The sequence below is a fragment of the Cylas formicarius genome, unplaced genomic scaffold, assembly GCF_029955315.1.
Source record: "Cylas formicarius isolate icCylForm1 unplaced genomic scaffold, icCylForm1.1 PGA_scaffold_10__41_contigs__length_53128322, whole genome shotgun sequence".
Lineage (NCBI taxonomy): Eukaryota > Metazoa > Arthropoda > Insecta > Coleoptera > Brentidae > Cylas > Cylas formicarius.
The window spans coordinates 43,823,004-43,843,162 of NW_026844214.1; the positions used below are offsets into that span (position 1 = coordinate 43,823,004).

General features: G+C 36.6%; 3 protein-coding genes across 5 annotated transcripts; 1 reads left to right on the forward strand and 2 right to left on the reverse strand.

The window, feature by feature from the left end:
• Window positions 1-124: 124 nt before the first annotated feature.
• Window positions 125-12,031, forward strand: LOC132697133 (ATP-dependent RNA helicase DHX30-like). The gene is made up of 11 exons (XM_060662429.1): window positions 125-748; window positions 887-1,614; window positions 1,951-2,167; window positions 3,205-3,627; window positions 4,403-4,700; window positions 5,703-6,073; window positions 8,284-8,557; window positions 8,989-9,181; window positions 9,436-9,625; window positions 11,513-11,595; window positions 11,650-12,031. Exons 1-11 carry the CDS (start codon window positions 221-223, stop codon window positions 11,813-11,815), a joined length of 3,471 nt encoding a protein of 1,156 aa, XP_060518412.1. The 5' UTR covers window positions 125-220; the 3' UTR covers window positions 11,816-12,031.
• On the reverse strand, window positions 9,085-18,265 carry LOC132697145 (transcription factor IIIB 90 kDa subunit). Of its 3 annotated transcripts, none has more exons than XM_060662447.1 (3): window positions 15,945-18,265; window positions 12,762-14,037; window positions 9,085-9,217 (listed from the first exon to the last, which is right to left on the reverse strand). In XM_060662447.1, the coding sequence occupies exons 1-2, from the start codon at window positions 16,551-16,553 to the stop codon at window positions 12,796-12,798; spliced, it is 1,851 nt and encodes a 616-aa protein (XP_060518430.1). In that variant the 5' UTR covers window positions 16,554-18,265; the 3' UTR covers window positions 9,085-9,217; window positions 12,762-12,795. The 3 variants fall into 3 exon arrangements, with proteins under 3 accessions (XP_060518430.1, XP_060518438.1, XP_060518423.1); XM_060662455.1 differs by having other exon boundaries at window positions 9,206-9,229; XM_060662440.1 differs by lacking the exon at window positions 9,085-9,217 and having other exon boundaries at window positions 12,605-14,037.
• A 233-nt stretch (window positions 18,266-18,498) lies between these two features.
• Window positions 18,499-20,002, reverse strand: LOC132702087 (glycosaminoglycan xylosylkinase homolog). Its single transcript, XM_060670549.1, has 4 exons — window positions 19,550-20,002; window positions 19,070-19,497; window positions 18,810-19,010; window positions 18,499-18,757 (listed from the first exon to the last, which is right to left on the reverse strand). The coding sequence occupies exons 1-4, from the start codon at window positions 19,958-19,960 to the stop codon at window positions 18,499-18,501; spliced, it is 1,299 nt and encodes a 432-aa protein (XP_060526532.1). The 5' UTR covers window positions 19,961-20,002.
• Between the last annotated feature and the right edge of the window lie 157 nt (window positions 20,003-20,159).

Genomic DNA, 20,159 nt, shown 5'->3' on the forward strand with positions numbered 1-20,159 from the left:
GTGCAACTTCAGGTTTAAGTTTCGGTTAAAGTGGTTCCAAATTTTTTCTTACGTTTTACTTTTTTGTCCTGCATAAGTATCTGTCATCTTCAAAATTAAGTTAGCAACATAACCCCGATGGAAACCAAGTACAATAACCGATTTAAATTCTATGTGACTAACCAAACTATTTAAATTTTTGTGTGTGCTTTTTCCGCTTAATTTTTTTTTGCTATTTAAAATGTTCAGAAAGCACATACGCGGTTTGTTATTGACGGGTGGATGCTTGATACTACAAGGTTGTGTTAGAACAATTAGAATAATGGCACAAAATAAAATCTTAATGTTTACGGACGTTTGCGGAAAGAATATCAAGATATCCGAAATGTATAAGAGCTATGGCAACACACAGAACATTTCTGCAAAAATGGAAAATATTTTGAAAACGAGAGTCCATCCTATCAACACTATTAATATGGAATTTCATTACTCGCGTTTATGGACTTGCCTGCTGAAGCTGTCTCTGAAAGAAGAACTTACATTTAAAGGTTTAGGAGTTACTAAACGAACCGCAGAGCACAATAGCAGATTGGCCGCACTGTTGTGGCTCGAAAAATCTCAGAATTTAATAAGTCATGAGGAAACGATTACAAATTTAAAAGTGCCTCAGAAAAAAATTGGTAGAGTTGTAAGTAGCAGACTCAGGCAGAAGAAACCTAAAAGTTTGTTCAAGCTTTCTGTAAATGACAGACTTAAAGGCTACAAGCAGGTGAGTTTTTTAAAGATAACTTTTATTTTCAGTACAAGATTGTAAATAATTATTTATTGTTTTTACTTTATCAAAATAATTAAATTAATATTTACTAATTTCCATTTTTTGTTTATGCAATAACTACAATTATTGTAGGATATCAAGGGTGATCTGGATAAGGCTAGCAAAACTTTGTTAAATAGTAATTTAAGAATTAAACTTATGCAAAATAGGCACATGACCACAAATGCAATTAATGAAGAAAAAATTCAACCTGTAAATGAAACAAGAAAAAATGATCTTGTTTATGTAAATACTCCCACCATTCAAGAACTTCACCAAAAATTCCCCAATCCCAAGCAGACTTTAAATAACTTCTATCAGATAGTTACAGAACAAAGGAAGGATAAGTCCCTGAAACCCTCTCCCATCTACAAAGCTGTCAAGGAGAAAGGGGTGTGGCTTTGCACTTACCCAGTAAAGTGGCCTACAGAATGCAGAGTATGTGCTACTGGCAAAACGAAACAAACTGCATCTACACATGCTGCCTTACGGACCTTGCAATTCCTGAAAGATGAAAAAAGGATTACAGAAGATGGGATGCCCATAGTATACTCCAAGGAAGATGTGAAGAGAATTATTAGGGAGACTCACGAAGTGCTAGATTTGTCCAACGTGTTGCCCAACATGCAGAATATTATAGATATCTATACAGAGAGAATTTTGCCACGCATTAAAGATACAGAGGTGGTTGAGCCTGAAATTAGGAAAATTAGCTCCACTGAAGACAATCTTGATATTGCGGGTAGCCACAAACAGCGTTTTATGGGGTTGAAGGAGTATTTATCCAGAGAGAAGGTGGATTTGCCTATTGCAAGATACAAGTAAGTTTTATTTGGTCTAATTGTGTATGCAAGTGTGATTGATAGTGATTAATTAATTTCTGCTGATAGCTTCAGGTTAGAGTATATATATACTTTTAAAAACTTTTCCATATATTAAAGCAACATATAAGCTTTGCTCGAGATAGATTCAATGTTGCTGAACTTAAAAACTAAAAGTTTTTAAATTTTAAGTTTCTAAATTGATTCAATGGCAGAGAGCATCCATTTTAAATACATATTAAATTGTTTAAGCACCAAAATTGTTGGTCAGGGAATATTCTAGCATGTCAAAAAAGCTAACCCGGAATTTCTGTAAAAATCCATTTTCGTTTTCAGGGAAAGCTTCATGGACCTGATGCGCGATAACAGCGTGATTATAATAAAAGGGGAACCAGGGTGTGGCAAGAGCACTAGAATTCCCCAATATGTTCTGGAACATTGGGCCAGGGAGGTGTACCCCGACAATACACATTGTCGTATAGCTGTGGCCCAACCACGCAAAATTGCCGCCATTTCTTTGGCCGAGCGGGTCGCGGCGGAAAGGGATGATGCGGTGAGCCTTCTTTTTTTTCCGCACTGGGGCGGGCGCTTTTAAAATATTTGATCATGAGGTGAAAGATGTAGATTACGCGTTTTAGGAGCCATTCGCATTGACATGTCTATGAAATAACCAATTCTAAAAAACTAACCTTTCTTTAGCTGGTCACGTGATTGAAACACCCCTGAGTGGCTAAATCTATGATGGAGTCACATGCGGTTAATACACGTCAGGCGTTTGTGCTTTTTTAGCTACATATATATCTAACTTGTCGCTCGTTTTCATTTATTGTCTGTTTTCACATTTTTAAAAATGTTCTTTTTTATTGGTTTTATTCTCATTAATTAATTGAAATTAACCGTTTTTTGTAAGATTTTTTGGCATTTTGTAGGGCACATTTTATATAGAGGAAAATGGGTGGTCTTTTCTTTGTCATATACGTTACTACTAATGGCAGATAACTGTTTAAAGATAATTTTGATATTATTTTTCAATTTTTCTACTACTTCGGTAAAATTGTTTATTAACGATAATTTTGTGAAATTATTTCAATTGTTTATCGGTCTTTGAACTAAGTGGTTGTGATATATTTTGACGGCGACAATCTTCCGTATGTGGAATACCTACTAATAATTTTATTTTTTTGGGTAAATAAAGCATTTAAAGATTACATGGTCGGATTTTGGTTTATATTTATATTTATGCGAATGGAAATAAAAAATAATTCATTTTTTTGGTATTCTTTATTTTTAGTTTTATTTTATTTATTTAATACTGCTGAAAAATAAATCATTTTCTCATAATTAATAAATGAGAACACCCATTCTTCTATCATTATAAATAAGCAAGAAAAAGACAAGTATCCTCATTGGTAGCAGTCGTTTTGTATTTTAAAATTTGCCTCACTTTTCTGGAAAATTCGCAGTGCTGATTGACAGCAAAGACAAAGATAAACAAAAATGACATCATTACAAACAGGTTATAATTTACACCATAGTATGAGCGCTTGTCTATTTCGGTGACGTTGCATTCCGTTTGATTCCAAATTTAAGGTCGGTCGTATAGTGGGTTACCAAGTGCGCTTCCAAAACGACTTTAACTCCCACACGGGCAGGATTTTATACTGCACGTCCGGAATTTTGATCCGACACCTACAGTCGGACCCTTACTTGCGTAAATTCACACACGTCATCCTGGACGAGGCTCACGAGCGTGACGTCAACATCGATCTGCTGATGAGCCTTTTGAAGATCGCGCTCAAAGCAAACGCGAAATTTAAACTCATCATCATGAGCGCCACCATCGACACCGACGAGTTCCAGCGGTACTACGAAGGCGCGGCCGTTTTGAATGTGCCCGGCTTCACTTACCCGGTGACGCAGCAGTTTTTGGACAATTGTCCGTTGGACGTCTCTATGACGTTGAAAATGTGCGAGTCCGAGTATCCGAACGTTTGTCACGAAGACATCGCAAAGGTAAGGAAATGCCATATCAGTTGAAAGTTTTGCTGTTTAGTAGTATACAAAGTATTTTTTAATATGAACATCGCTCTGCAGAAGCTTTGTTTTTTCTCAAGAACGGCATTTTATTGCAAGGGGCATCACCTGCAAGGTAAAAAAAATAATTCTCGACACGACTCATCTCAAAAACGGGCCGATGTTTATTCAAGAATCTTGAGAAATCGCCGTTGGAAATTTTTCTTTAAAATATTTGAAAAAATTGTAATAACAATAAAAGACAGCCTGCATTTTTTTTTGGCTACTACTACTACTTGCTTACCCGGTGAGACTGTTGTTGAGGTGGCGCTTTACTTAATTATTAAATTAATGTAAAAGTACGGGAATTTTGTTTTTATTAAAAAAAAAAATAAAATAAAAAGAACTGAGAAATTCATTCGAAAATTCACATGAAAGAATCTAGAGCTTGATGTGCCTTGTCAAGTTTATCTAAGATAAAGTTGATGGATTCCAGGTTATTCTTCCTAGTTTTATACTTTTTACTTTTCTGTTAATTCTTTTGATTATTATATGTATGATTATTATTATCACTTGTTTTAAACAACTCGAAATGTCACATTGTTCCATAAATGTTAGTAAAAATAAGAAAATCCCGATTGGGAATCAGAAAATATTAATGTGCCCCGCATAAATTGGCAATAAATTTTCATTTTGGATTTTTTTCTTTAAATCGTCAGCAACGCGTCGAAAATTTAATTAAATAATGGGGAAAAGTGGACGTTTGGTTTTTAAGGTGGTACATCACATTCACCAAACGAAAAAGGAAGGCGCCATCTTGGTATTTTTGCCGGGCTGGGAAGATATAACGAAGGTCCAGGCGCTGCTGCCCCGACGAAACGACATGGCCGTCTACTGCTTGCACTCGAAGCTAAAGAACACGGAGCAAATGAGGATATTCCGGAAACCACCGCCCGGGATACGTAAAGTAATCCTGTCGACCAACATCGCCGAGACTTCGATCACCATCGACGATGTGGTCTACGTGGTGGACAGCGGAATATTTAAGAACAAAGTTTTCGACTCAGAACGAGGTATTTTTTTTTAAATGACACTTTTATTTGAAATGAATTTGTATTTAATTTCCGGCAGCTTTCTTTTCTTTAATTGATATTTATTCGTTCCTTATTTTTGTTTGCTCATTAATTAAAGTGCCTACAGAGTGGTATTTAAGAAAGTTTTAGGAAATCTTCAAAATTAAAAAAGTGTACACATACTTTGATTTTATTTATTCATTTATTTACGTGCGTCATTATTTTTTTGTTCAGTTTTGAGATTGTTGGAAGGGCTTTTAAATCCCAAGATTATATAAAAAAAATACTTGTCACTCACTAACCAAAGGAAAAAATCTGAACAAAAAAATAATGAATTGAAAGGACCGCCCGCTTACTATTTTTTTGACATAATATTCAATAATTATTCACACTTTATTATTATTTTGAGTTTGTTCTCTGTACTCGACACACTTTTGAAGAGTAAACAAAAACAAGACCAATCATGAATGCAACTTAATTCCGAAGTGCTATATAAAAAACAAACAAAACAATAAAAACGTCCATGAATGAAGAGACTTACTGAAGTGATTTATTCAGTCAATATATAAAGGATCGTGATATTTGACACATTGTTCAAGTTTATTTAACTATCTGCTAAAATATGGCCGACAATAATTTGTGTACCTCCTTAAAACTTTATATATATGTACATTCGCAACTGTCAATGAACATTCGAAAATGAATAAAGCAGTTTTGGTATTTCATACAGCAGACTCGCGATTATATGAACTAATTAAAACCTCACATAATGGAGATTTCATTAAACATGAAATGTAGAAAAGGGTTATTACATACATACACAAAAAGATTTATTTTGTATGTTTTTTTTTAAATCTGTTATGTTTTGTTGCTTTAATTTTGCTTTTGATTTAATGTCTTCTGTTGGTGAATTGCCGAAGCATATAGCTCGCTATAGATGTTTGAACCTTGGCTCTTTCTTCTTCTGTTCGGACACTCTTCCCTACCAATGTTACGTTTCAGGGATAAACGTAATGGACCAATATTGGATCGCGAAGGCGAACGTGACCCAACGGTCCGGGAGGGCGGGTAGGTGCCGTCCCGGCGAGTCATACCACATGTATCCGCGGTCGAAGTTCGACACGTTCCGGGACTACAAGTTACCGGACATTTTGGGCACGTCGCTGACGAAAATCGTCCTGGATTCGAAAACGTTCCCGGGTAATAGGGACGCGGTGGAGTTTATGAATGAGCTGCCGACCCCGCCCGAAACGTCTGCGGTAGTGCAGGCCGTCCGCGAGCTTAAAGACATGGAGCTGCTCGACGCCGACGAAAATCTGACACCGTTGGGACGCACTCTCGTTCACTTCCAGCTGGAACCCAAGCTGGCAAAGGTCAGTGATCTTGTATAGAAGAGGCACCCAGCATGTCTGAAAAAAACTGACCATTAGCATTAACTCTTCACTTTTTGTTGCATTTGGAAAGATTTTAAGTCTAAACCACCAATAAGTGTTTCAAAATTTCGCTACGCTAACTAAAGTTTTCTACAAAAACTAGGATACGGACTTGGTTACGCTACGCTACTAAAGTTTTCTACAAAAACTAGGAGTACGGACTTGGTTAGGGTTAATTGATAGCCACATTTATGGATACAGTATAATGATACATGGAAGTAGAATAGTCATGACAATTCAACAGCAATTTCGACCGTTTTTACATGTAAATTGCCATAAGAAAATTTAAGGTTCATATTAGCGGAAACTGGTCCGCTCAAGGCCATTCGATCCACCCTCTGGGCACCAACCTACCTATCCTCAACCCCATCCGCTCCCACATAATTCATGGCGCCAAATCCGCACCATCCATTTGAGGCTGATACAAAAGAAATTAAGGTGACCATTTCTCCTAGATATGATCGATTCTTGCGGTATGCGGTTAATAGTTTATTAGATTTTTCTTCCCCAGCTTCTATAACATTTCCGCACTTCTACCACGGCCAATACGTATTCTGTTGGCAGTTTTCCAAATCGTTCTATTGCAGTCCTGAGTTGTGATCCTCTGGATTTGAATTGAACTGACATTATATTCTCAATGTCTTCATAAATTGGTAGTTTTGATCCGCCATTATCTTTCAATATTAGTGGATTAGGACTTCTTGTTGTCTTCTAAGATAGGGTGGGGCAATATGACTAAGTATCGGAACCCAGTATGTCGGTGTGAATTTCATCTACCCTGTAATTCTGCCCATAGTGTGGTTCAATTGTGTATCTGTAAATAGGTGTTTGCTTAACCGCTAGAACGATTTCATCGGCGTAAGCGAATTTCTTCTATATGGTTTCAGATATTTCCAAGATATAAATATCACAGAGCATTGGTTTAAGGATCAAATGGTAATCCTACTGATATTGTTATTCATAACCACTTGGAATATTTATTCGATCAGCATGTTGTTCGGCAGCGGAGTTAGTTCCTTTTTGGGTATAACTCTTAGGAATTTGTACAGCAGTCGCTACCTCACGATTGTGTCATAAGCAGCCGTTAGATCTACTGTCAAAGCCGACGTTTTAAGGCTCTATTGAAACCCCGCATATTTCGTTCAATTTTGAATATACTTTTTTTTGCGAGAAATTCCAAATTGTTTTGTTTTTAAAGAAAATACCTATTCAAAATTTGTAATTTTCCGCGATTTTTTTTTTTTAGAATTGGACATTTCTTATGTTTTAGATAATTCGAAGCAACTTTTATATCACTTTGTGACTTTGTCAAGAATTTTTTTAAATATATTTTTGTAAATAGATATTTACGGATATCCTTGTTAAAAAACGAGTTCCAAAATTCCAATGTTCAAGTTTTTTGCGCCATTTGAACCGGTTTGATATCACAAATTTAAAAATAATATGCTAAAAAGTAAATGTTATCGAAAAAGATAAGAGTTATGAGTGCTTCATATCTCAAATATTGATTAATGAAGATTTTAAAAAGAGAATATTTTGCACTAACCAATGACCTCAAAACTCTTATACCAGATTATCAATATGTAGATTAATGCGTGGAATTCTTAATCGTGGTTGACTTACATTAAATACATTAATTCCTGAAGCTTTTACTGCCGATTCTCATTAGGATAATTAATTATCGAAACCTTTAATCCTGAATCTCATTAAATAAATTCATGCTTGACTCTATTAATCTTAATTTAATTTTAATTAAATAAATCAATATCAGCAACTTTTAAGCCCAATCGAGGTTCATGAACTAAGTTATTTCCCGAAACTACGGATCATTCTAGTTAAATATAATCCGTAGCTGGTAATCGGGTTTCTCAATTTTTAAGGTGAAACTCTCAAATCTAATTCTCAGTAAACCTAAATTTTTGCTTGCAATTGTTAATACGGATTTTCAGTAAGTGTATATAAACTTGTAACACTCCCCTCATTAAATAAACTGTACTGGGAGACTCTTAAGTCAATAAATTAATGTAGGGAACTCTTAAAACTTAAATGTGTCGGCTGCTGTCATTTGTTGTTCGTCATTCGGATATAACGTCATCGACGAATGACGTAGCAGCCGCCAGCGTTCCTGGGCGATAACGGGAAATTTTCAGACGATGGTAAATTCGGTGGTATACAAATGCGTCACGCCGATTGTCGACGTAGTGACGCTTTTCTCGTCGGACGTCGACATCTTCGCATCGACGCTGACCGACAAGGGTACCGTCCAAGCCGTTAAAAAACAGTTCAGCAAAACCAGTGACCATTTGGCGATGATGAGGCTCCTCGAAAAGTGGCTTGAGCTGGTCGAAGAAACGGACGACGTCACGGTGGAGAGGTTCTGCTCACGTTTTAATTTGGCATCCCAGAGGCTCGAATACATTGCAAGTAAGTCGGTCCGTACCATTATGTCCTCGCGTTCGCTTTATTTTTAGGAAAATTGGCAACACCGATAATGTGGGAATCTTATCAGATCTAAAGTTCGCGAAGAACAAGAGGAAATTAAAATTTGGTTGATAAGAGGGTGTCGGAGAAGTAATTTGACGAACCTTTAGTTACTCTCAATATTTTTCGTTTTTTTTTAAATATTTTTTGATATTTTTGTTTTTTTATAATATCAAAAGACAAGAAATATTTGTTTTGGAACTCGGGGAACCATATTCTGATTTTCAAAATTGTGGTAGTTCAAATGAACCTATATGTCCGTCGATTCTAGTTGTCTTAAGTAAACGTAAAGATATTTAGCGAATATGAGTTAATTATCAAAAAGTGTGGTTTTATTCGGAGGGTGTGACGGAAAGCGCGGTGCTTTTTTTCAGAATTAAGGGCCGTTCATTTTGATTACCTGTACAACGGCCTGTACGAGGCGATGCCGATAGCAGACGACCTTTCGGACAACGACGCCCTCGTGCTGTCCGTCTTGTATTCGGGTGTCGGCACGGTTCTGCAGCATCGCAACTGGGACGTCAGCAAAAGCAGACTTAAAACCAATACCAACCGTTTGATTACAAAGTGAGCGAATTTTTTATGAGATGTGTATTTGTTTTCCTGCAAAAAAAGCTGTTAAATAATTGACATTTTGCAACCTTTAAAGGCTATGATTATTAATAGATTCAAAGAAACACGATTATTCACACATTCAAAATTTGAAAAAATAGATTTAAAATTTCGTGAAGCCAAGCAATACGGAGCAGGTTTGTGTCTTTAACCGTGTTTTTTCTGAAGCTCCTAGACGATGGGATCAGCTCTATTTTCGTTTGCTTTAGAAATAATCACAAGGCTACCATTGGCTCGGAGAGCGTGAACTTCAAGAGACACGCGTTTCCATCCAAGTATTTAGTGTATATCAACGAGACCCGATCGAACTTCCGAAAAACCACCTTAGTGCGGGAATGTAGCCTCATACCGACGGTCAGCGTCCTGCTGTTCAGCAACAAAGACGTGTATATAAAAACGGTAAGGCTAAGACCAGAGCGCACAATACACGGTTGTGGTAAGATACAGCTCAGGGTGATGCGCTATAATACGCCAATAAAGCAACACATCTACTTGAATATTTATGTACTTCATTACAGAAATGTCTAATGATTTATTTCCTCCTCTCCTTCTTCTTTAGATGCCAATCCATTCACTGGATGTTAGCGACCACATGTTGGAATCTGTCTTTGTCTCTTGCTGTGTTTATGAGCTCTCCTATCTCTCTATCTTCAGACCCGTCCATTGTCTAATTCCCCGTCCATTCCCCACTTGCCTTCTATCTTTCCTTCGAGTATGAGCTGTAGGATGTTATATTTTTCATTTCAAATTATGTCTCCCAAGTGGGAGGTTTTCCTTTTTTAATGGTACCAAACAATTCTCTCTTCTTCTGCATCCCGTTGAGTACTTCTTCATTTGGTACTCTGCAGCTCAGTATGTTTCTAAACTTAATAAATGTTGCACGTGCTGAGTGTTGAGTTAGCATTTATTTGTTGTCTCAGCAAATGATCATCAGTTTTCTTGGAATTGATGTTTTGGCCAGTAAGGTGTGCATGTCTTGTAACTCATACATGTTGTTTGCAAGTAGGGAGTCATCCGCGTATCTCAGGTTCAATATTGGGATTTCATTAACATTTATTCCTTGTTTGGAGTTTCCAAACGTTTCATTAAAAATCTCTTCCGAGTAGATATTGGATAATAGTGGTGAGAGTACACATCAATGTCTCACGCTTCTACATATATGGATGTCTTCGGTTATGATTTTTTGTGTTTTTATATGTACTCTTTGCTACTGGTTTAAGTTTTCTATACATCTGATGTCTTTTTCATCTAAGTCTGTTTCTCATAATATTTCACTGGGTTTTCCATGTACTCGGTCAAAGGCCTTTTCATAACCAATGTGTTAGTACTTGTATGCTGAACAGTGCTTCTCTGTTGCCCATTCCAGCTTTAAACCCGCACTGATTTACACTTACATTACGCTCACATTTTTTATACATTCTGCTATGTAATATTTTCAGGAATATCTTAAAAGTATTATACTTATCATTATACTTATTAGCCTATGGTCATTAAAGTGGCGTGCATTGCATTTCTTTGGAAAGGGGATGAAGGTTGAACTGTGCCAGCTTTCAAGAATTTGCCCTGTGTTATAGATATAATTGAATACTCTTTGTAGAAGTAAAATGCTTTCATCGTCCAATAACTTCCATATTTCCGCTGGTATGCCGCCTGTCCCTGGTGCCTTGTTCTTCTTAGCAGTTCTAATTACTTTCTTTATTTCCTCATGGTGTTGGGATAATTTTGCGAGTTCTTCTCGTGAGTCGACGGCGAATAATTTGTCAATGTAAGTAGTCCACAATTGCTTTTTGCCTTCCTCTTCCATTATGATTTCATTTCTTTCATTGACTAATTGGTCACTTTGCGTGACATCTTTCAATTTTTTGTGTTCTTCCAGAGATTCATGTAATTGTTGTAAGGCCTCAATTTCTTCGCATTCTCTCTGTACCCAGTTTCTCCTAGCTTTTCTTATTTCTGATCGTATCTGTGCATGTAGTCTTCTGTATGCTCCATTATTTTTGTTTTGATATTTACGCCGTTTTTGCATTAGATTCATGATTTCTTCTGTCATCCATCCCTTCTTACCCACCTTCTTTTTGTGACCGAGTTTCTCTGTTGTTGTCTTTAACAGTTTTTCTTCAGCTTCTCTCCAGAGTTCTAGTTATTTCCTCTAAGTATGACTATAATACTTTAATAACCAGCCTCTTATATATATACTACTAAAACCGCCATTGTTATGTAGAATGTAGTCTCTATAATATCCTTGTGTCAGGGTATGGCATCAGCCCAATTATTTTCTATTTGCAGTTAGGTGACGAGGAACGAGCCTCTGAAGAAATGGCGGTGATCGGCGTAAACGACAGCCACGTGACGTGCACGTGCGACAAGAGGTGAGCGGACGTGAAGCAGCTTTTTTCTTTATCTGGTTAACATTCGGATTTCAGCCAAGCGGAGATGCTCGCGCGGTGCAAACAGGCTATGAAACACACTTACGACTTCCTGATTGGTCAGTTGACCCGAGTGGACGGTGACACCGGTGCGGTTGGCGAGGCGTGGCAGGCAATTTTGAAGGAGGTCGACACGATACTTCACGCGTTTAAAGTAGACTAGAAAGGCGGTTCGAGCGTTGAGTTTTGTGATATAGTCAAAGTTATGTTCAAGTTAAGTGTCATCCCGTTGGTTAGCGTTGTCCAAAGTTGTGTTTAAGTTAAGCGTAATACTGTTCCGTTAAAAAGATCGAGAAGCGACGAATGTTTTATCCTTCCGATTTGTCTAATGTTTTTGTATTTTGTTTAAATGAAATAAATATTTGTTGACATATTCTTGTTTTAGTTGAGCAAGGGCCGTAAGATTTACTTTTTTTTTGTTTGGCGTGATCATCGGAAACACAGGGTATCTAGGTGATTGTGACTGTATTTCCATATTTTTATTCTTGTTTATAACTTAGAGGAAAGTGTAGATCTAATAACTGCCCAAGTTAGAAGAAAAAATCTATTCAATGTGGATTGAAATCCATAAAAAACAATATAAGGTTTTAGATCCATAATTTTATTCCTAAAAGTTGCTTTCTATATTTTGCTTTTTTTTCTTTTCTTTTATAGATGGTATGGTAAATATCTCCACTCCCATACTGGTTTTGAAGATATAAAAATAGGTTGGTCTCCAAGAATATCTTGGTAGAATTAGTGTAAACTATCACAAATTACTTTCAATAGACGAATCCGCTGCCCTCTCGCTAAGTGTTAGTTATATCAACAGACAGGGCATCAGAATTTACTATCTTTTTTGTTGAAACCATATTCCCGACCATTTGCAGGATTGATCGCCGACTTCGATTCAAATTTAAAAATACTCCGTTATAGTTTTATTTTGATGCGGCTCGTCCCAAGGAATAAAATGGTCATGAAAATGCGTTTATTATTAAAAAGAGATTTACAACTAATAATAATTTAAACATATCTACAACAATGAATTTAAAGGCAAGGTATAGGGCGCAAAAATTCGGAAGATCTCAAAATACAGTCTTATAAGAGGAGAGAAGGAAATAAAAACTTACAGAAAAAAGTTATATCATTCGCGCACCACCTGGATTAGTAGTCCTCTTCGTAATACCCGTACTCGTAATCATCATCGCCCGCCTCGTCCTCCCGATGCTGCTTCAACATTTCCAGGACTCCCATCGTCGACTCTTTCTGTGCCGGCTCCTCTTCGTAATATTCATCCAACTCTTCCTCTTCCTCTTCAGGCTCTACATTCATTTTCTCTTCTTCTTTCTTGTCTTCCTTACGCTCCGCGAACGGCAGCCCCAAACCCGAGTCAAGTCTTTTATTACCCCTGTGCTTCTTTGGACTGGGCTCAGTGAATTTCTTCTCCATATTATCTTCCGCTTGCCTCGTTTCGCCCGACGTCACGGAATTTAAACTCTTCAATACGTCGTAGTTAATTTTAGACGATATCTTCTTCTCCTGGATGATCTTCTCTATCGCCTCGCCCGCGGAATTTGCAGGCCCGATTTTTTTCCTGTTCGGCCGTTTCCGTTTCTTCTCCGGTTTCCCTTCCTCTGCTTCGCGTTTCGCCTGCTCCGCCTTCGCTTTCTGTTTCTCCAAATAGTCGGCGTTCAGTTTCGTCCACAGGCCGTTCTTGCTCCTGTACTCCTGCTCTGACATTATGTAAGAGTCCAGTTCCTCGTCATCCAGGTCTTCGAAATCGAGATTAAACACCACCTTCTCTGGCTGAGGGGCGTTGCTCGTGTCTTCCAACGAATTCGCCAGCCCCATACCGGCTATATTCGGACCCAAGGCCTTAACCTCATCCGCGGCAGTGGGATCGTCGACCGCTTCTTCGATTATCTTATTTATAACATGCATGGTGGATTCTTCCGCGAATTTTTCCGCTTCCGAGTCCTCTATTTTCAACGACAATTTGCCGTTTCTCCTACGCCTCTTGCGATTGATGTCCAGCTGCGTCTCTATCTGTTTCTGCAATTCGGTCAAAGTGTCAGCTTCCTCTTCCATCAGTTTCTGCAGCCTCTCTTTGTCTTTTTTACGGGCCGCTTTGAACGAGGGTGGGTCTTGTTCCTCCTCTAAATCGACCGTCATGAATTCTTCCAAGGTCAGAGTGCTGCTGGGCGTGTCTCCGAACTCTATGAGTCTTCGCCTCATCGTAGACTCATGTACTTTCACTACTTTCAAAACGTCCCCCAGGGTTCGGCTGAACTCGTGCAGTCGAGCTGCTATTAGTAGGGCGGCGCCGCACAGACCCGACGGCCTTCGTCCCGAATGAATAGAATCGCGTTTCATTCTCTGGACCAATCGGAGCGCAGTATTTGCCACCTGAAATTATTATACAGAGGAGTTAGCGAAATCGATATTTCGTTCTGGTAAAAAAAATTTTTGAATCTGACAACACTGGAAATATTTGCATTATACAAGTCTATTGTTCCGTCTATTATAATGTATAAATCTTTTTTATTAATAAACCATTAATTAATTAGTATTTAACAATATGCAGTCTTATCACAGAATGGATATTGAATATTATGTATAAATGAACTCAGAACCCAGAAGTTTACTTTTATACTTTGCTGCACAATATTTATTGCGCCCTCTGTATTCTGGTTGAATTGAAAATCAAACACGATAAAATCTCACCAGTCAATAGTATTTTTGGGTTCAGAATATAATCATTTCTTTCAACTTTAAGCATTACTACATAAAAGTCATTGTCTATTTCTTTCTATTCGTATATGGTGAATAGGCTTTGAAAAATTGTGGTGGGGGCAATAGGAGGTAATGATCTCTATTTTTGAAATATTTGGGGCACTGCAACATCTGCTCCGACAACACCCAAATTACTTTTTTTTAATGGAATCACATGACATTATTAGCAGCTATGAAAAATTCTAAAACTTTGCATGCAACAGAGAGCTCCCTTGAGTTTTTTTTGAGATAAAAATGATTTTTTAGAAAATTTGACTATCTGTCAACCGTTTTAGATAAAAATCTGAAATTTTATTTACGCCTTGTCAATAGTCTGCTGTTGCATATTATGGCAAAAGATTAAAGCTATCTCATACAGAGTGTTCAATTACAAAACCACATTATACAAAATATGAAAAAGAAATTTATACGCGAATTGTAAGTGGAACCGACTCTATTTTATTGTAGCAATAAAAAGAACGATTCCATTCTTGAGCTAAAAGTATTATAACAGAGAAAATAGAATAATGCAAATATAACTGTCTTAGTAGTAGGCCATCGCCATATATTTTAACAAATAAAATAGTATTTGACACGTAATTTATTAAGAAATTTTATGTTATTTTGATAACGCGAATTCATATTCAAACGATTTGTTAATGTAAAATCTCACCGGTCAGTCCAAATAGTTCTTTTTAAAAAGTTTAGATCTTTTTGATATTTATCGAAATCTGAGGCGGGTCGTCGGGTTGAAAAAAAATTAATAATTTATTTGTCTTAAATTTCGCTCTATTGATGTGTATTTAAATCAAATATTGTTTGCATAAAAGTTATAGTAAATTATAGTTTATAAAGCTTTACGCTATTTCTCAACTGCTTTTTATTTATAGGCGTCAAATTTGGATAGAGCTCATTGAATTTACTGCATGTTGAATGAATATAAAATAACTTTAATAGATCGAGTTAGATTAATAAAGAAAATAAATTGTTTGATAAATACTTTGCATTGCATTTGCATTATTCTAGATTTTTTATTTTAACACCAAAACTGTTATGCCATAGGAATCGTTCTTTTTATTGACGCAATAAAATACAGAAGATTCAACTTAAAATTAACGTTTAATTTACAAACACATATATTAAAAAATGTGCCTAATTTTGTAAACATACTGTATGCAATAACATTTTATATTTTTTCCTGAAATGGGTGAAAGGTTAATTATTTCGATTTTCACAATATTTTAGAAAAATAATTTCAGAAGCATCCAAAAATACAGTGTATACAGTATATTCAATTAAGTCGGCACAATAGGGGAAGATTCTTTATTCTTATGAAATTAATTAATTAATACGACAACATACAAACAATACAAACCTCGTAAACCGTCGACTTAGACAATTTTTGAATTTAAATTTTTTGAAATTAGTGACTTAGCGAAATTGAAATATACAAGAAATTTTAAAGTACAGAGAGAAAAAATTGTAAAAAAAAATAATTTCATAATTGGACATATTATATATATACATAATCATTGTATTACCTGCTGCGTTTTGTCCCCAAAATCTAACTTCGATGCAAACCTTAAGATATAAATACAGGGATCAACTGAAGGAACGTTGATGCATAGCGCCTGCGACAACTTTAAATATGTCCTTCCCAATTCATAACAACAAATTTGCAACACATCACTTATATCGATAAGCAAATGTGCTGTACCTTCTGTTCTACAAGTTAAATAAACACAGGCGGCGTGGATATGTGTATTTCGTCTTCCTCGGGTCAAATTTTTTGAGAGCGCCATTTTGAAAAAGCTACAAGCTGTGTCTATGCAATGCTGGTTTAACTTGAGCTGATTGCCTAGATGCGTGATCCCACCTCGTGCTTTTCGGAGGGTCAGTTCCCTCGATTCGAGTAGACCGACGACATGAAAAGCGGCTCCAAATTTGGTTGCGCCTCCGCTGGAATCTGCGGCGACGAATTGTCCAATGGCGCTCGTTGTCCCATGAGCCCCCTCTTCAAATTGTATTTCCGATACAATAATACTGTCTTCCAAGACAGACCCACAGTTAGTACACACCGCATCTCCCCTTGCGGGATCTACTTCAATCTCCGAGCTACCGCAATTCTGGCACTTCTTCCCAGAAGACATAGCTTCGAATACCGCGTATTTTAATTTATTGCGCTACATTAACTAGATGACACTTTACTGTCCATTACTGCTCTTACTCTTGACCTAACCCATCCTTATATACTTCAGCTCAGTCTGGTTTAGCTTATCACTAGACGACGCGAAAATTATCAATATTATTTACTTTGTGTCTGTATAAATTTGATAACTGCTAATTATATAATCTGCCCTTTCGAATTGTTATTTGAAATAACGCCTTTATAGCGTCGATATTAAGTGCTTGATAAATTATTTAATCCGTGATAACTACAGCAGGAATCTATCGTGATGAACAATATGAGTGTCTAAACAGATAACTGTTTTACTCAAAAGCAGCTGATTCCCGTTACCCACAGAAAACTAAGATTGCCATCGCTATATGCCATGTTAAGCTGTGTCCACACTACGTCAAACGATGAATCGCATTCCTGTTTAGCTTTGACTTCGTCCACAATCGCTCAGTATGTACAGACCTGTTGGTCCACATACATTCTATCGCCAAGCTTAGGAATTATAGTATATATTCTATTAATTATTATGAGCAATACTGAAGATACAACAATTGCAGCAGTAGTAAACCAGAAACATCGTCGTCTTCAGATGTTTCTATTTTTACACTCGGGATCAGTTGTATCCCACAATACAGGGTGATCCCAATACATTTCTATTAAATAGATAGTTTGACATTGCTCCAATTCATCACTTACATTAATTCATAGATTAAACAACTACACTCAGGATCACTTGCATCCCACAATATATAAAATATATTCCAACAAATATAAGTTGTACAAGAGTAGACTTCAAAACAAATTTAATTTCGCTTTAATTGATGAGAAATAAATGACTGATTGCATCATCAGCTGAAATGTTGCGTAACGCGCTCGAGACGTCTACACTACTTGAGTCCTTTCAACTTCATTTTGTTCGTAGCGTCTTGATTCGAGTTCTACATAGTGCGGACACCGCTTTATTGCAGTTTGCACGTCGAAATGTTATTTTTCTACTTCTGTAAAGTACCTAATTACGCACCGATCTAACGCGCGGGAAACGTTTCTTTTCCCACGAATCCTAGCCACTTCCGACATTTCCGGGATTTTACCGCGCAGGTTTGGGAGCAATCGGATGTTTTCAGAGATATTTCCCGCACCTTGAATTGTGACGTTTGTCAATTCTGACGGCCATGTCAGTGAATGTTTTTTCTTTAGGCTTAATTGGGGCTCACTTTCCGGCATCGGCGAAGGCAAATTGACCGATAACAACTTTTTACACACACAACACCCAAGGCGCCCGGTGAGAATCGAACCCTCAACCTACGGCAAGTTCGAGTTGGCAGGTCAACGCCTTAGCAACCTCGGTGTCTGTCATTGAATATATTCGTGTTGTTTTGCGAAACTGTACCCAAAAACTAACGGTCGTAGAAAAAGTATAGTATGCAACACTTTCGGTAAACTTTTTAAGTCACTCGTTTATTAAACACTTGCTCCGCTGCGCTCCGCTCGTATCAAATAAACTCGTGAATCAAATGCCGTTTACCACACTTGTTGCATAATATAATATGAAATAAAGCTTTTACAGAGGTGATGTTAATTGCTTGATAAATTATTTTATCCTTGATATCACAGCCGGAATCTAGCATAAACTCAAACGTAAAGTAAAATTAGCTGATTCTCGACACTCACAGAATACTAAGATTACTGTTAACTCTTTTGTCACTACTATGTTGCAACATATGATTCTGCCTATCTATGTCTCCACTAGACTCTGCCCCAAGATTAAACTAGTGATACCAACAACTTGAACTATCTAGATATTTCGTTTTATTATTCTCTATCGCTCTTTGTCAAATCTCACTTAAAATGTCGATAGGAAATAAATTCATCGATTCGAATTTTTTTTTGTATCATTCTATACAAGAAAGAGTAGGTCATCCATATGCACCAAAATAGATAAATGGCTTAATTGTGTAATGGAAAATGACAAAAAAACAATAAATGTAATGAATTACAAGTTTTTTAATTTGTTTGCAATATTCTACAGTCGCAAAAATAAGTAATAATCTTTGATCCATTGCTCTCCAGTGAGAAACTGCGACAGAACTCTCAATATCAGGCACTGTTCTTATGTATTCTTCAATCTTCCCACCAGTCAACCGCAACAGACTTTTCCAAGTTTGTTGGCGGATCCTGCAAACATGCTCCACAATAGAAGGAAGCACTATGTTATTAAAATATTTACATGCAACACTGGTACAATGGTGCCAAAATATCAAGGTGATGAACTCCTGGATCCCCAAGACCTTTACCATTATCTAATAAAACAACCATCTCATCTAATGTTTCGTAATGATGCCTATCACCATTTTGTATTAAGAAGTCAAATATCGCTGTGTCAATTAGATCTAAAAGCCTCTGTTTTGATAATTTTTTGGCAACTGTGCTAAAATGAGCAAAGTTCACACAACAGCCAATAAAAAAAAATTACCACATATACTTTACCTACAATAGTTTTCGGACTCTTGCCATAGGGCCATTTTGCCTTTTTTATAAGTCCTCTGCCAAGGAGATCTGTGGCTTTTCAATTGCCGCTTAATATCAAGTATAACAGCCCCCCTTAGCAAATCATTCTCATTGTCACAAATAGGGTCCTCTCTTTTGCAGTAAAAACAAGAACCATAAATACAAGATCGGTTCAATTTATTAGTAAAACTTGTATTTAGCAACCTTTTCGTTGCAGCAGGAAGTACATCCTTTTTCAAAGAAATATTCCTTTCAGCAATTATAGGAGTCAGAGGTTTTCCTATCAAAATGGATAAGTAAAATGCTACAATTTCAGCCCCATAACGGTCTTTCCCTGCATAAACTTCTCCCCTGATTATTTCGTCTTTTTCATACCATTTTGGTTTAAAAATAACATCCTGGTTTCCCTAAACACAATTCATTTTATGGGGAATAACGATTTTATCCAATTTTACTCACTTCTAATGTTAAAAGTAGTTTCAGTTGAGTGCCTCTATTATCTAAGTCAGCTTTAACAATAGGTGCATGCTTCAATTCATTAATAACTGTTCCTAATTTTGGATTAAGTGCATCAAAAAGCTGTTTGTCAGAAATCCAAGAACTCACTTCAGCCCAAAGATTGGGCAAAGCTTCGTGATCTAAATAAGATAAATGTTTCACAAATTTCAAAAATATTCGCTCTGAACTCTTTCTTGCTCTATAATAAGAATTTAGCTTTTGGTATTCAAGCCAAATGAAATCTTCTACAGTAGGGACATGCTCAATATCAGTCCTAGTTAATGTCAATATTGATAGCAAATAGTAGTTAATCAACAAAAACAAAATTGCAATTACTGCAGTCCCAAGAAGTAATGTTTTTCTACGAAACATTCCAAATTCCGGATCATGTATTAAAAGGTTAATTTCACATAATTGTTGAAATATTCCTGCGAAAAAATCTCGTGACATTTCTTCTTTTTGCAGTTTAAGTTGTTTGAAGAAAAATATATATTTCATCCGATTCAATTCCTTTTTACTTTTTTCGTTATAATGAAGCACCCACTTTTGCTGTGTTTGATCTCTAATAATG